This window comes from Sander lucioperca, chromosome 12 (genome assembly GCF_008315115.2).
Source record: "Sander lucioperca isolate FBNREF2018 chromosome 12, SLUC_FBN_1.2, whole genome shotgun sequence".
Classification (NCBI taxonomy): Eukaryota; Metazoa; Chordata; class Actinopteri; order Perciformes; family Percidae; genus Sander; species Sander lucioperca.
Genome location: NC_050184.1, coordinates 7,638,730 through 7,652,047, shown reverse-complemented (window position 1 = coordinate 7,652,047; position 13,318 = coordinate 7,638,730). Strand labels below are relative to the sequence as shown.

The 13,318-nt window shown below is 40.2% G+C and overlaps 2 protein-coding genes across 4 annotated transcripts; both read right to left on the bottom strand.

The window, feature by feature from the left end:
• Positions 1–1,195: 1,195 nt before the first annotated feature.
• zmynd12 (zinc finger, MYND-type containing 12) lies at positions 1,196–9,507 on the bottom strand. 3 transcript variants are annotated; one of them, XM_031286192.2, is made up of 8 exons: positions 9,220–9,507; positions 5,604–5,733; positions 4,347–4,518; positions 4,003–4,172; positions 3,598–3,720; positions 3,408–3,501; positions 2,710–2,855; positions 1,196–1,466 (listed from the first exon to the last, which is right to left on the bottom strand). In XM_031286192.2, the coding sequence occupies exons 1-8, from the start codon at positions 9,357–9,359 to the stop codon at positions 1,335–1,337; spliced, it is 1,107 nt and encodes a 368-aa protein (XP_031142052.1). In that variant the 5' UTR covers positions 9,360–9,507; the 3' UTR covers positions 1,196–1,334. The 3 variants fall into 3 exon arrangements, with proteins under 3 accessions (XP_031142052.1, XP_031142055.1, XP_031142053.2); XM_031286195.2 differs by having other exon boundaries at positions 4,347–4,495; positions 9,220–9,461; XM_031286193.2 differs by lacking the exon at positions 9,220–9,507 and adding an exon at positions 8,915–9,165 and having other exon boundaries at positions 4,347–4,495.
• An 88-nt stretch (positions 9,508–9,595) lies between these two features.
• emp3b (epithelial membrane protein 3b) lies at positions 9,596–12,923 on the bottom strand. Its single transcript, XM_031286874.2, has 5 exons — positions 12,547–12,923; positions 11,460–11,547; positions 11,250–11,352; positions 11,017–11,157; positions 9,596–10,420 (listed from the first exon to the last, which is right to left on the bottom strand). Exons 2-5 carry the CDS (start codon positions 11,535–11,537, stop codon positions 10,245–10,247), a joined length of 498 nt encoding a protein of 165 aa, XP_031142734.1. The 5' UTR covers positions 11,538–11,547; positions 12,547–12,923; the 3' UTR covers positions 9,596–10,244.
• Positions 12,924–13,318: the final 395 nt, after the last annotated feature.

Here is a 13,318-nt window from a genome sequence, read left to right as displayed (position 1 = left end):
AGCCATAGGAAAGAGTGAAAAGTTCGTATCTCTCTTACAGCCCTGCTATTTAAAATCTGTAGTTTACACATCATCCATATGCACACAGAGCACATCTACCCATTTCAGGTTCATTTTACTGTGCCCCAACAACTTCCACAATGCCTTTTCATTGTCTGGTTTCCTCTGGGAGCAATGCTTTACAGATCATAGTTGTGTCAATATCCCAGTTCAGGTGGGTTTCGTTCTGCTTTATAGATCAGTGGCCATAAAAGAGGATACAAGGCATGGAAGCTACTGAAAGAAACGGGCGCTGCATGCTAGTGACACAGGGAAGGAAGACAAACGTATGTAAATCATGAAATGATCGAAAGTGCATTGGCCTGCTTGGTGCTTGGACAGCCTGGAACAAACATGTAGGGACCTCTGGACTAGTCACTGTGTACAACAACACAACAGAGCACAAGGTTACTATTTAATTCCAAACTGCTGCTAATGTACATTTGGCTCAAAAATGAAAAAGGGAATATGCGGAAATCCAAGTGTTTCCATGTTTTGCTGCCTCTCGACACGTAAAAATGAATCTGAATGCCAAAAAACAAACGTTTTGTTGTATAATTCAGTACTAGTAACACTAGTAGTGAGATGATTTTAAAAGTGATTCTTTGTTTTGATATAATAAATAAATGTTACAGAATTGTATATATGAAGGATTTCCCAGCAAACTTCGGGTTCATTTTATGTCAGTGTGTTTTAAAATGAACCTGAGGTTTGCTTAAAGGTTTACAATATACTTTGATTTACAGAAGGAAAATGCAATGTTCATGCGCTGTTGATGATATATAGACACTAGATGGCTTTCATTATATCTGCATATGGTGAATTGATAATGAGGTTCTGGACTGCTAGGTACGAGGTAAGCAAAAACATTGCGTTAAAAATGGTTTTAGCAAATGCCCTCACCATTATTTTGTTCTGTATCATTCTGACAGTGTTACAAAATGGATCCCAAAATCATGTAATTCACAAATGTGCAAAATGATGTAAATATATACCCCCCCCCCCCCTTTTTTTTTAGATTCAAATAAAGATGAGTCATTATCAAAATCAATGAAAAGGTGTCTCCCTTGTACTGCTTTTATCAAGTGAATATCTTTTCATTATCCGCTCACAATAACAATTCACAACATCTGGATAAACCCTAAATGACATCATAGGCACTGTACTCATAAACATTTTATTTGTTACCAATTCAGCTGTTTCTACATTTACAAGGGTGAATCAGTGTAGGGCTAAACAGATGTCTTGATGGAGCAGATCTCTAAGCAAAGGAATCGGCAGGTCAGGTATGGTGGCTAGTCAGAACCAGGATGTGATTCTGTTTGCAGATTCTGCACCAGCTGCAGCAGGCCCTGGATGGGCTCTGTCAGGTCATGGTTTGGTATCAGCTGGCTGGCCTGCAGGGCAGTGCTGCCAAATCCCAGTGCCTGGCACACAAACGGAAACAAACACAGCAGCTGCAGCTGTTAGACTCTCTGGGTAGAATAAAACAGACTTATATAATAATATCACAGAAAACTGGATTGCAACCTGGTCGGCTTAAACCGTGCATGCCTAGATGAAAACATGCCAAGCACAATGTGGAATTCATTGGGGTTTGCATCCATGGAATTCCTGCAGATTTGTATCAGCTGGGAATATGCATTGTCTATGTGCGTTTAGTGTTGTATCCACCCACAGGTCTCTCATTAGTGAATACCCAGGATCCTGTGCAGCCTAGTATTTTTTTCAACTTTGTAGTTCAATAAATATAGGGGGAAATAGACAGTTGGACTGAACAGTATAACGTGGGCTTGGTGGCACAAAGTATGAGCAGTTATAGCTGACTACACTCTGAATACACTGAATTTCACTGTGGAGATCAAAGATACTTTTTAGTCAACAGCCCTCAGGTTAGTTAACTTCCTGGCATGGTGAACCCTGGTCCTTATTCCTTCTACAATTAACAGCAGGAGGTAACTGTGCTGGTAAATGGTATTATTTTGGCTCTGCTTGACACAAAGGCCATTGTGGTTGAACATGTTGACCTTGAAAAGGCACCATTAAAAAAAGATACAGAACTTGATATGTTCAGCATTTTTAGAACTCTGGTGTAGCTGTTGATGAAGTAAAAGAAAACTCCTATTGTATTTCATCCAGCCGTAACAACCCACCAAACCACCAGATAATAACATGAATGCCGAAACAAACGCATCAACTGTTTTGTAACCGTTTGGTGTCGTGTCTATTTATATGTTTGCTAAAGTGAGACTACTTGCACTTAGCCATAAGATCTTATCCAATCTTTAATTTCTACCTGCCTAAGACTCTCTGAACTTAGACCCCCCGACAAGGTTTTGAGTCTGTGGCAGTCACCTTGCTGGTACAGAACGTCCTGTACAGTCAGTGGTATGGCCACAATTACGGCATTGCTGCCTCATTCTCTAAGCCTGCCTGACAAACTAGAGATCATTAATCCCACATCTAAAGAGGTGCAGTTTACACCCACAAATAGCATCCAATTACAATAGCTAATTCCCACCTCATCTTCACGACTTTACCAATTAGAGATAATCCCTTCTTGAGACAGCCCTCCAAAGTAGGACGTATAAAGGGGAAATGGGGAACTGTATCACTGTGTCAAACTGAACCTTTAATGCCTGCCCTGGACCCACTCGTTGGGTGACTCACCTTTAGGGAGTCTCCTCCCAGGAACCACAGCATTGCCAGGCAGTGGGCCACCAGTGCAACCTGAGTTGAGTCTTTTCTGGAGTCATTCTGCTCAAACTCCAACATGGTTTTTAACATCTCGTCCACTTCAACTAGCTGGGCTTTATCTAATCGAAAGTCATGGATAGAGACAAAGATGTCCTTTAGCTTTTACAGTATATTACCATGGGCATAAATACACTTGAAATGTAAACAACTAATTCATTTAATGCTTTTAATAGTGAATTAAGGTCTGTCTGCATCTTCTGTTTAGTTTGTGTAAGCATACACACACACTTTTCCCTGGTAAACATCCCAGAAAGCCTGGGAAATTGCATTGCAGCTAACAGGCTTAGCATCATCTGTAGGGCAGCAGCTGCAGTAGAGGGTAATGGTGCGGATACTGCACAGCCAGAGATGTGTCAGCACTGGTCTCTAGTCAGCCCCAAGCATGCTAGTGTAAATCTGGGGTTTAGCTTTCGGATTGCACGGCAAAACAGCTCAGCTAAATATAGATATTGTTGACCTTATTTTTTTAGTTATATGCCAATGAAGCTGTTTAGCAAGTGGAGCTAATGATGGATTGGTGATGTAGTGAAGGACTGATAGACAAAACCTAATGTTTTTTTTTGATGGTTCCATATTACATTTACATGTGCATATTTGATGACAAGACGCACCATAAGAGGACTCCAACAACATGTTAGGATTTTGGCCATTTTGGACGTGGGTCTTGAGGAGTTTGGTCAGATGGCAGTGCCAAGTATGTGCCACCTACAATATGAGCAATAGAAGATAAACCATGAAACACATGAACTAAAACGGATTTGGCCAAATTGTCTCTTTATAATTACGTCTGTTTTATTTTACCTGAGAGTACAAGGAACGAGCAATGGGCATCTTGCCCTGCTTGGTAAACACATCAGCCATGAGAAAGTAGCCACCACAGGTAACTGTGCTATCCAGACTATACTCCTCACTGGCAAAGTATATCTGAAAAAACAGAGACATTTTTTACAAGGTATATTCATATATAGTGGGGGGTTTTCAATGTTGGTGGGTGCACACGACAAAAGAGGAACAAAACATTGTACATCCTGAGAGATGAACAATGTACACCATATACATCTATTTACAAGCAGCGAGACAAGTTCATGTGGTGAGCAAAGTGTGGCTTCATATTGATTCTCACAATACCAATAAAGTTATTGAACAGTTGAAAAAACTTCATGTACTGAAGCTGTTTCTGGTGAGTGTGTTACTTATGACACAGACATCATCTGCAAAGTTAAGCAGAGCTGCTTCCAGGTTTCCAGTCGCTGTGTGGAGGCGGCCCAGGCTCCTGTGCAGCCGGTGGCGGACTGCGTGACCACATTCTGGGCTCTTCAACACCGCCCACTCTGCCTGGGACAGGAGCTCTGCCACCCGAGCTAAATTACCCAAACCTGGAAAGTACAAATACACACACAAATTCATATTTATATAAACGCAGACACAGACACGCAGACACGCACACGCACACACGCACACACACAGTCATGCACTAAACATCATATACAGTATAGGAAGGAGAAAGGAGACAATTTGAGCTGAGAAACCATTTTGTGCTCCTTCCTCACCCATGTTAGCCTCAGCCAGCAGCAGGTAGGCAGGGACCATTTGGACAGTACTGGGGCCATGGAGGTCTATGGAACAGCGCAGACAGAACTGGGCGGCAGGCAGAGCCTCCTGGTGTTTCCCCTCAGACAGCTTGCTCTGACCCACCAACCTGCAAATTTCAATAAGCTCCGCCTAAGTAGGGAACCAAAACCAAGGTTCATGTCAGGTTACTTTTGAATTAGTTCATCAGACTCTGCTTCCAGGAATATTACATAACAATTAACTGGAGTAAACCACTCTTATTTACTGACAATATTAGCTTGAATATCACTGTACTAACATGACCCAACATGAATCACTAAACTTGCTTTAGAAATGGTGACAACCAGACTAGGAACCAAAAAAGGAACTTTAAAAATAAATTTCAGAAAACAATCTTTATCTTCTTCAACTTCAACTTTAAGAAAAAAATAACTTTCTAAGCTGTTTCTCTTTGATGGTATTTTTTCAATGGAAAAGTAAAAGCACATTTTTGTGCAGCTCCCTGCAGTTATGTCAGCCACAGCACGTGACAAACTCCTGCTGAAATAAAAGACTCAAGGGTAAGAACTGAGACTGTAAAAGTGTGGAGTGCACTAATGAATCTCCTTTCTCTTCCTCCTCCTCAACTAAAATATCAGCCTTATTGTCTCTCTACCTCCATCTACTCTAAATGTGTTTCACAACATTTTCACTGCGTGTTTTTGCGGTTTAATTTCTATGGATTGACCATTACTGTTTCCTGAAGATAACACAGTCTATGTGAGAATTTGTCAGAATCTATGCTGTTTTTGTTGTTGTTAGACAGTTTCATTGTGTTCTCCAGGTTTGGATAGCACACACTTCCGAGAAGAAAACTCAAAATGGCCTAGTGATATACTTCTCAGAATCCATGTTATTCTTAGCATTCTTGACAGAGAAAAATGTAAACAAGACTCAAACTCAAAACAGGAAGTCTGTGTGTGCATGTGATCCGATTGCATCACATACATCCTCACCTTTTTAAGTTGCGTCACATACATCCTCACCTTTTTAAGTTGCGTCACATACATCCTCACCTTTTTAAGTTGCATCACATACATCCTCACCTTTTTAAGTTGCGTCACATACATCCTCACCTTTTTAAGTTGCATCACATACATCCTCACCTTTTTAAGTTGCGTCACATACATCCTCACCTTTTTAAGTTGCATCACATACATCCTCACCTTTTTAAGTTGCGTCACATACATCCTCACCTTTTTAAGTTGCGTTTCAATGCGGCCAGCCCGCTGGAGACTATAGAGTGTCGGGGTACGAATGGGAGCAAGCAACTGACAGATTCTCTCATGGATCCCCACCCAGTCCGCCTGCTGGTGCTCTTCATCACTGAGGAATAGAATTATATATATATATAGAATTAGAATTATATATATATATATATATATATATATATATATATATATATAGAATTATATATATATATATATACAGTGAGGAAAATAAGTATTTGAACACCCTGCTATTTTGCAAGTTCTCCCACTTAGAAATCATGGAGGGGTCTGAAATTGTCATCGTAGGTGCATGTCCATTGTGAGAGACATAATCTAAAAAAAAAAATCCAGAAATCACAACATGATTTTTTAACTATTTATTTGTATGATACAGCTGCAAATAAGTATTTGAACACCTGTCTATCAGCTAGAATTCTGACCCTCAAAGACCTGTTAGTCTGCCTTTAAAATGTCCACCTCCACTCCATTTATAAATTAGATGCCCTGTTTGAGGTCTTTAGCTGCATAAAGACACCTGTCCACCCCATACAATCAGTAAGAATCCAACTACTAACATGGCCAAGACCAAAGAGCTGTCCAAAGACACTAGAGACAAAATTGTATACCTCCACAAGGCTGGAAAAGGGCTACAGGGAAATTGCCAAGCAGCTTGGTGAAAAAAGGTCCACTGTTGGAGCAATCATTAGAAAATGGAAGAAGCTAAACATGACTGTCAATCTCCCTCGGACTGGGGCTCCATGCAAGATCTCACCTCGTGGGGTCTCAATGATCCTAAGAAAGGTGAGAAATCAGCCCAGAACTACACGGGAGGAGCTGGTCAATGACCTGAAAAGAGCTGGGACCACCGTTTCCAAGGTTACTGTTGGCAATACACTAAGACGTCATGGTTTGAAATCATGCATGGCACGGAAGGTTCCCCTGCTTAAACCAGCACATGTCAAGGCCCGTCTTAAGTTTGCCAATGACCATTTGGATGATCCAGAGGAGTCATGGGAGAAAGTCATGTGGTCAGATGAGACCAAAATAGAACTTTTTGGTCATAATTCGACTAACCGTGTTTGGAGGAAGAAGAATGATGAGTACCATCCCAAGAACACCATCCCTACTGTGAAGCATGGGGGTGGTAGGATCATGCTTTGGGGGTGGTTTTCTGCACATGGGACAGGGCGACTGCACTGTATTAAGGAGAGGATGACCGGGGCCATGTATTGCGAGATTTTGGGGAACAACCTCCTTCCCTCAGTTAGAGCATTGAAGATGGGTCGAGGCTGGGTCTTCCAACATGACAATGACCCGAAGCACACAGCCAGGATAACCAAGGAGTGGCTCTGTAAGAAGCATATCAAGGTTCTGGCGTGGCCTAGCCAGTCTCCAGACCTAAACCCAATAGAGAATCTTTGGAGGGAGCTCAAACTCCGTGTTTCTCAGCGACAGCCCAGAAACCTGACTGATCTAGAGAAGATCTGTGTGGAGGAGTGGGCCAAAATCCCTCCTGCAGTGTGTGCAAACCTGGTGAAAAACTACAGGAAACGTTTGACCTCTGTAATTGCAAACAAAGGCTACTGTACCAAATATTAACATTGATTTTCTCAGGTGTTCAAATACGTATTTGCAGCTGTATCATACAAATAAATAGTTAAAAAATCATACATTGTGATTTCTGGATTTTTTTTTTTAGATTATGTCTCTCACAGTGGACATGCACCTACGATGACAATTTCAGACCCCTCCATGATTTCTAAGTGGGAGAACTTGCAAAATAGCAGGGTGTTCAAATACTTATTTTCCTCACTGTATATATATATATATATATATAAAGACTGCAACTTTAGGTCAATTGTATATTCCTAAACTGACTCCCTCCCTCAAGGCAATTAAATTGTATTTATATAACTCAATATCACAAATTTGCCTCAAGGGGCTCAGTTGCCTCATATTCTTTCTCTCCAGCCAGCCACCTTGGATCCAGAGAGTCCTCCTGGCTTTGTGTTAAACTTTTTTGTGCCCCTCTGGGCACAATGTGGCTGATGTTAACTCATGAATCAAACCTGTTTCCCCTGCTATGATCTGAACAACTGAGCTGCAACTTATACTGTAAGTGTAAAATAGTAGTCTCAGTAAGAATGGTTTAAAAGTGTGGATCAGACTAACTTCAAATCTAAAGACACAGTAACAAGTACAATCAACAATGAAATGTTTCTATACGAGTATATATCAGTTGGTTGGTTTGAAGTGCTAACATTTCCAAAGCAGAACCTCTAGCCCATTTAAAAAATGTCGAGTGCACAGAGGGCATACTAAATTGTATGCCATTACATAACTGGTCTGTAATTTTGTTCATATGGCTCTCCTCTCCTGCACACTTGTGGAAACGGTCTTGGTTTTCCTTTTGTTTTTTTCTACCATGATGTGTGTTCACGCCAGCGTATTTGTGTTTCTGGGCTGGAGACAGAAGCAGCGAGCAGGCAGTGATCTGGCCACGTCACAACAGCACTGACACACAAATCAAGGATTCTTCTCAGTCGCCACTCAAGGCCACTATACTTTCTTGTCTCTGCTGAGCTTTCTTTAAATAATACCTCTTAATCTGCCTAATAATAAACAGTCACCACAAACATTAGTCTGGATACTAGTAAGCCAGCAGCCTGATAATATATGGCTCATTATGGCCTCCAATAAACCATTTCACTCCTAACATTGTGATAGCTTTACAGCCTTATTTTGAGCCAAAGTAACCCGTTCTAAAGACATAAATCATGATGTTGCTCTGACAAAGAACAAGGGCTAACTCATCTCTTAACTGGATTTAAAAGTTGAGATATATATGCTACTGTAATTGCTTCAGTTCTAATAAAAACTCGTTTTCTCCCCTCTATCCCTTCTCTCTCTCTCTCTCTCTCTCTCTCTCTCTCTCTAATAATATAGCTATAATGTTTAAGAAGTGTGCTTGACTTTTAGCCTTGTTTATTTTAAAGGCTGGGAGGGAAGCAAGCACAATAAGTGTCTGTAAGCTCCCTGTAAGACTGGTTTAGTGGCTCATCCCTTCACATAAATCCCTGCAGGGGGGATGTCACCACGTGTTCCTCTTCACTCCCCATACTGTACCAATGAGAATTTCACCGGGCACCATCTTATGATCTGTAATTGACTCTAAAGATATGTCCACCTACGCCAAAGGTAATGCTGGCTTACATAAAAACAAGCTGATGTGGACCTACTGAAATGATCGAACGTGCGCAGACAACAGCTCCTCTAGTCACATGAACAAAAACAACCGTTTTGGGTGATTTCATTTCCAGCTGTTCCTCTCCCTCCTCCTGACCTCCTGACGACAGTCACGTGAACGCTCTTCATGCCGACGTGGTTCTCTCTTTTGTGTTGCTGTGAAACAATATGGCGGACACTGCCACCTAACGTCCGAACCATGGTTTGAACAAGCTCACACAAAATAATCACAAGACTACTTATCTTGTGGTATTCGAAATGGAGCTATGTTCTCAGAAATAACTGAGTTGACAGCAATGGACAGCCCTAACGTCTTATGATAAAACAGCTAACGTTAGCTAGGATAACATCTTACCAGTAAAAGGTGACCCGACACTCGGTGCATTGCAGGCGCGCTTCTCTTTGACAAAGTTCACATAACTTGTCTGTTCCTTTAGGTAGGGCAAGAGGAATCATCTTGGATGTTGTTCCTAAAACACGAGGTTTAGCTTCCATTGTCACAAGAAAGCCCGCTTCTATGGTAAACACACGTCCGGTATTGTGCTAGTTTTTTTTTTTTTTTAACAAAGTAGCTAGCTAGCTGATGAAGCTAAGTTGTTGAAATAGTGTACGATCGCTATGGCAACGAACTCAGTCGTTTTCCTCCCTGCTGGCAAAGCCGAATTAATTAACATCAGGTACAAACACACACACACACACACACACACACACAATAAACACTATACATTGTGTAACGTTATATAGTTTAATATGATCCAATTATGTCTAAAAATGGTATATACAGACTTTGGTATCAAATGTGCAATTTAATATCATCAAAAACAAATGGTGTCCTCACAATAAATGTTGTAACAATACATTTGCACACCTTTTTTGTTTGTGATATTTATTGAAAGCACTAAATAGGTTATATTATTGGATATCAGCTTTAGGTAAAAAAATATACATATTTCCAGTTTGCTCTTGGGAAAATCAAAAGCTATTAAAATCGCTCATGACACCTAACTACAATAATATTAAAAAGTACATAACACTGCTTTGGTATTTACCTTCCTTGGTCAACACTGGACAACAAAAACCCCTTATAGCCTAGTAAGCATGTCTTAAAAAGAAGGTGAGCATTGTATATTGGATTGATATTGAGGATTCAATGTGAGGATTCAAGAGAAAGCCCATTATTTTCTGAGAATTTTCCAATGTAGCCTACACGTATCTACAATTCAAAAACATTGTCACATTAACCGAAGCCTGAGCAAAAATCATAACATAGGCATTTGTAACTCTGTGACTCCTGCATTATGTTTAAGAGAAATAGTCAAGTCAATAAAAAAAAAAAACATTTTTGTCTTTCACTTTTTCCACGTTGTTTTCCTTTTCTGGTCACTCTTTCTTACGCAAGTGGATATATATGACCCCGCTACACAGCAACAAGGGGACACACACCCAGGCCAGGATAAAGCAGTAGCCAAAGTGTCCTGATGTCAGTTCTCTGGAGTTCTGAAGGATTGCCTTATTGTGTAATGTGTAGATGAGAGCTGCAGAAAAGGCGTTCAGCCCTAAAAAAAAAAAGAAAGAAAATAAGCTATTGTGATGTTTGTTTTAGAAGTTGGATGTGTGTAAAAGTTTACAATGTTTGTAACCTGCTTCATTTCATATACCTATTGATTCATGTCGTATACAATAGAGTGATAGCAACAACCACCCCCTGCCTACCTGTACATGTTGGGCAAAACAACATGAATACATCACAATATAATAGCTTTTACTTCAGACTGTCACAGAAACATTAATATCTGTAAGGTATGCAAAATCTGTGACAGTGTTTGGGTTATGCCTACCCATTCAATATAGACTTAAGAAATAGAGGTAGATTTGATTGCAGGTTTGCCATAACAGGCACATGTGTGACATTAATAATAGGCCTTAGATATATACCTGATCTGCTAATTCAGCCATCACAAAGAGTAAACTAAAGTTACAGCCATTTTACTCAAGGATTATACTATTGTTTAATTGAACTTAAATATAAAAATATAGAGGGCCCGGTCTCAACATTTAGCTTATTTGCCAACCATGGATTTGTGAGAGCAAGCATCACCCTTTTCAAATGGACTCATCATGTCGGCGGGACATTGTTTCACTCAAGTGTTACCTGAAAAGACTTGACACAGCCCAGTGAAGTAGAAGAGTCCACCCTTAGACATGGTAAACAGTTGACCCAGGAACACCAAGAAGGAGACCGAGGAGAAGACCACCGAGAGAACCATCAGGACCTGCACTGCCTTATGCCACTCTGAGAAAGGAAAACATTCCCACATCTAAAAACCAGTCTTTGGTTTGCAGACTTTATCTTTGGGACGTATACAAAATTACATTGTTGCTTACCAGTTTCTTTGGAGGATGCACACAACCACGTTTCTGTGTGGTTGTCAAACCTACAGTTGTACCATAGGTCTGAGTTCTCCAGGCTATTCCACACCCACCAGGACTTTAAAGAGAGATTAGACAAGATACACACAGGTGGATGTGTTGCAGTTATGAAATAATACAGACAGTTAAAGCAAACAAACATCATGTCCTTAATATGACTACTACCTTCTCCATGGTTGCAATGAACTGCATTGCCAGTGTGATGAGATGCAGCAGGGTCACAAACATAAGCAGGTATGCCATTTTCAACTCCCTGCCAAAAACAAACAAAACCGTTTAAATGTAGGCTTCCTGAGCAACTGCATCCAACATCACAGTTGGCAAAGAAATAGTGTGTGACCAATTTAACATGTTTGCTGGTTTCACAGTGAAAATCAGTGTAAGGGAACTTTCCTATTTTGCCTCGAAACATAACATGGAAATTCTGAGTAGCTGAACAGAGTATACTCTGTGTTGCGTAACACCACGCAAACAGAAATGAGTTATTTCTAAAACTTCTCTTTGACTGGCCTGTGTGTTACTATCGTACAGCAAACCTACAGAGAACCTGGGCGGGCCTATTCAAATCTAAACGGTTCCAAAATATTTACCCAATGAACCTCTCTACCCCTCTGAATGTTTTTTTTTTTTTTTTTTTTTAATTGCATGGGGTAAACAGTCTGTAATTTGGATTTCATTAAAGCTGCTCTACTTGTTAACTTAGAGGAAATTAAAGTCTGAGAAAAAGCCTGTGATTTTACAAAGCTATTTGACATTGTACTGTACAGTAGTAGTGCACATGCAAACACTAAAGAGGCAATCAAAGCTGTAGTGACAGTAATTTAACTTCACAATAAGGAGACATGCCTTAGAGAAAAAAAGATAGATTTTCATCTGTAGGAGAGGTCCGTTTGGGTGGGTGGTGGAGTCACGATTACGATCAAATTACCGTATGTCATTACACTAGATTTCATCCATCACATTTAAGTCAATGAAAGGTAAACATTCAGTGAAAAGAGTTTAAAAAGCAAAGCAAATGGTTGTGAAAAAAACAATTTGGTTCAAGAATAAAATACACATATTACAAAGATATGATGAGTAACGTTGTTGAAATAAGCTTGCTACGGCACACAAAAAGTGTGATAACAAAAACGTGTCTTTTGATGGCATGATTTTTTTTTGCTACCCATATTTGTTTTGAAATGAACTTAAACCATGATTTAACAAGACATTTATTTAAATCATGTAAAAAGTCATGAAAATATCTACTCACCCTGAGTACTGCCTGTCCCTCTGAATCAGATCTCTGGAGCAGCTTCACCACTCTACAACATTGTGCCCCTCTTGATGGTCCTCTCCTTTCCAGTCTTACCACACCCCCCTCATTTTTTTCACTTTTTTCATGTCACTCCATCCAAACTTTCCAAGGAGAACGCCCATTTCCTCTGTGCAGAACAGAGCTCCCTTTAGCTGTACCTCGTAGTCCCTCAGTACAACATAACCGTCCAAAAAAGACTCAAATGAGACCCACCCATGGGCAGTGAAGGCACATAAAACCACATGAAAAGACCTCTGTAAACAGTAGGCCTACACGGCATAATGACCATTCTACCATATCTCTTCCATTCATGATCCCAGTCTTGTTAGGGCAGATATGAAAAATAAACATACAGCTGCAACATAACTAACATTTCTACATGAGAGCATAATGAGTATTCAGGGTGCACTGGTCACACAGAAAACATCTGGGAGGGACCATGGATGTATTAAGAGAACGGGCGGGACCCGTAAATACGCACGTAGTAGGGTCAGTGGAGGTCACCGCAAAACAACAAATGATGAGGTATTAAAACACCAATACACAGTTTTAATGGCCCAGTAAGTGTAAACACATACAGGGAATCTGACTCCGGGTTAGTCTACATTGGTTTAAAAAAAGAAAAGTAGCAATGATTCATGGATTAAAAACGTTTATGAATGCCTATTTCTCCATGAATTTTTATCAAATAAATAATTGCTAAATATTATTAGGTGATTGAGCAAAA

Bases quoted from the DNA above. Each gene is read 5' to 3' on its own strand.
- zmynd12 (XM_031286192.2), bottom strand. From the start codon at position 9,359: ATGGAAGCTAAACCTCGTGTTTTAGGAACAACATCCAAGATGATTCCT. The intron at 3,502-3,597 runs GTAAAATAAAAC...CTCATATTGTAG, and splicing joins CTCGTTCCTTGTACTCTCAG to GTGGCACATACTTGGCACTG. The intron at 2,856-3,407 runs GTGCGTCTTGTC...ACTTTCGATTAG, and splicing joins GTTGTTGGAGTCCTCTTATG to ATAAAGCCCAGCTAGTTGAA.
- emp3b (XM_031286874.2), bottom strand. From the start codon at position 11,537: ATGGCATACCTGCTTATGTTTGTGACCCTGCTGCATCTCATCACACTG. The intron at 11,353-11,459 runs GTAGTAGTCATA...CTCTCTTTAAAG, and splicing joins TCATTGCAACCATGGAGAAG to TCCTGGTGGGTGTGGAATAG. The intron at 10,421-11,016 runs GTAACACTTGAG...TTTTTTTTTTAG, and splicing joins GCTGTGTCAAGTCTTTTCAG to GGCTGAACGCCTTTTCTGCA.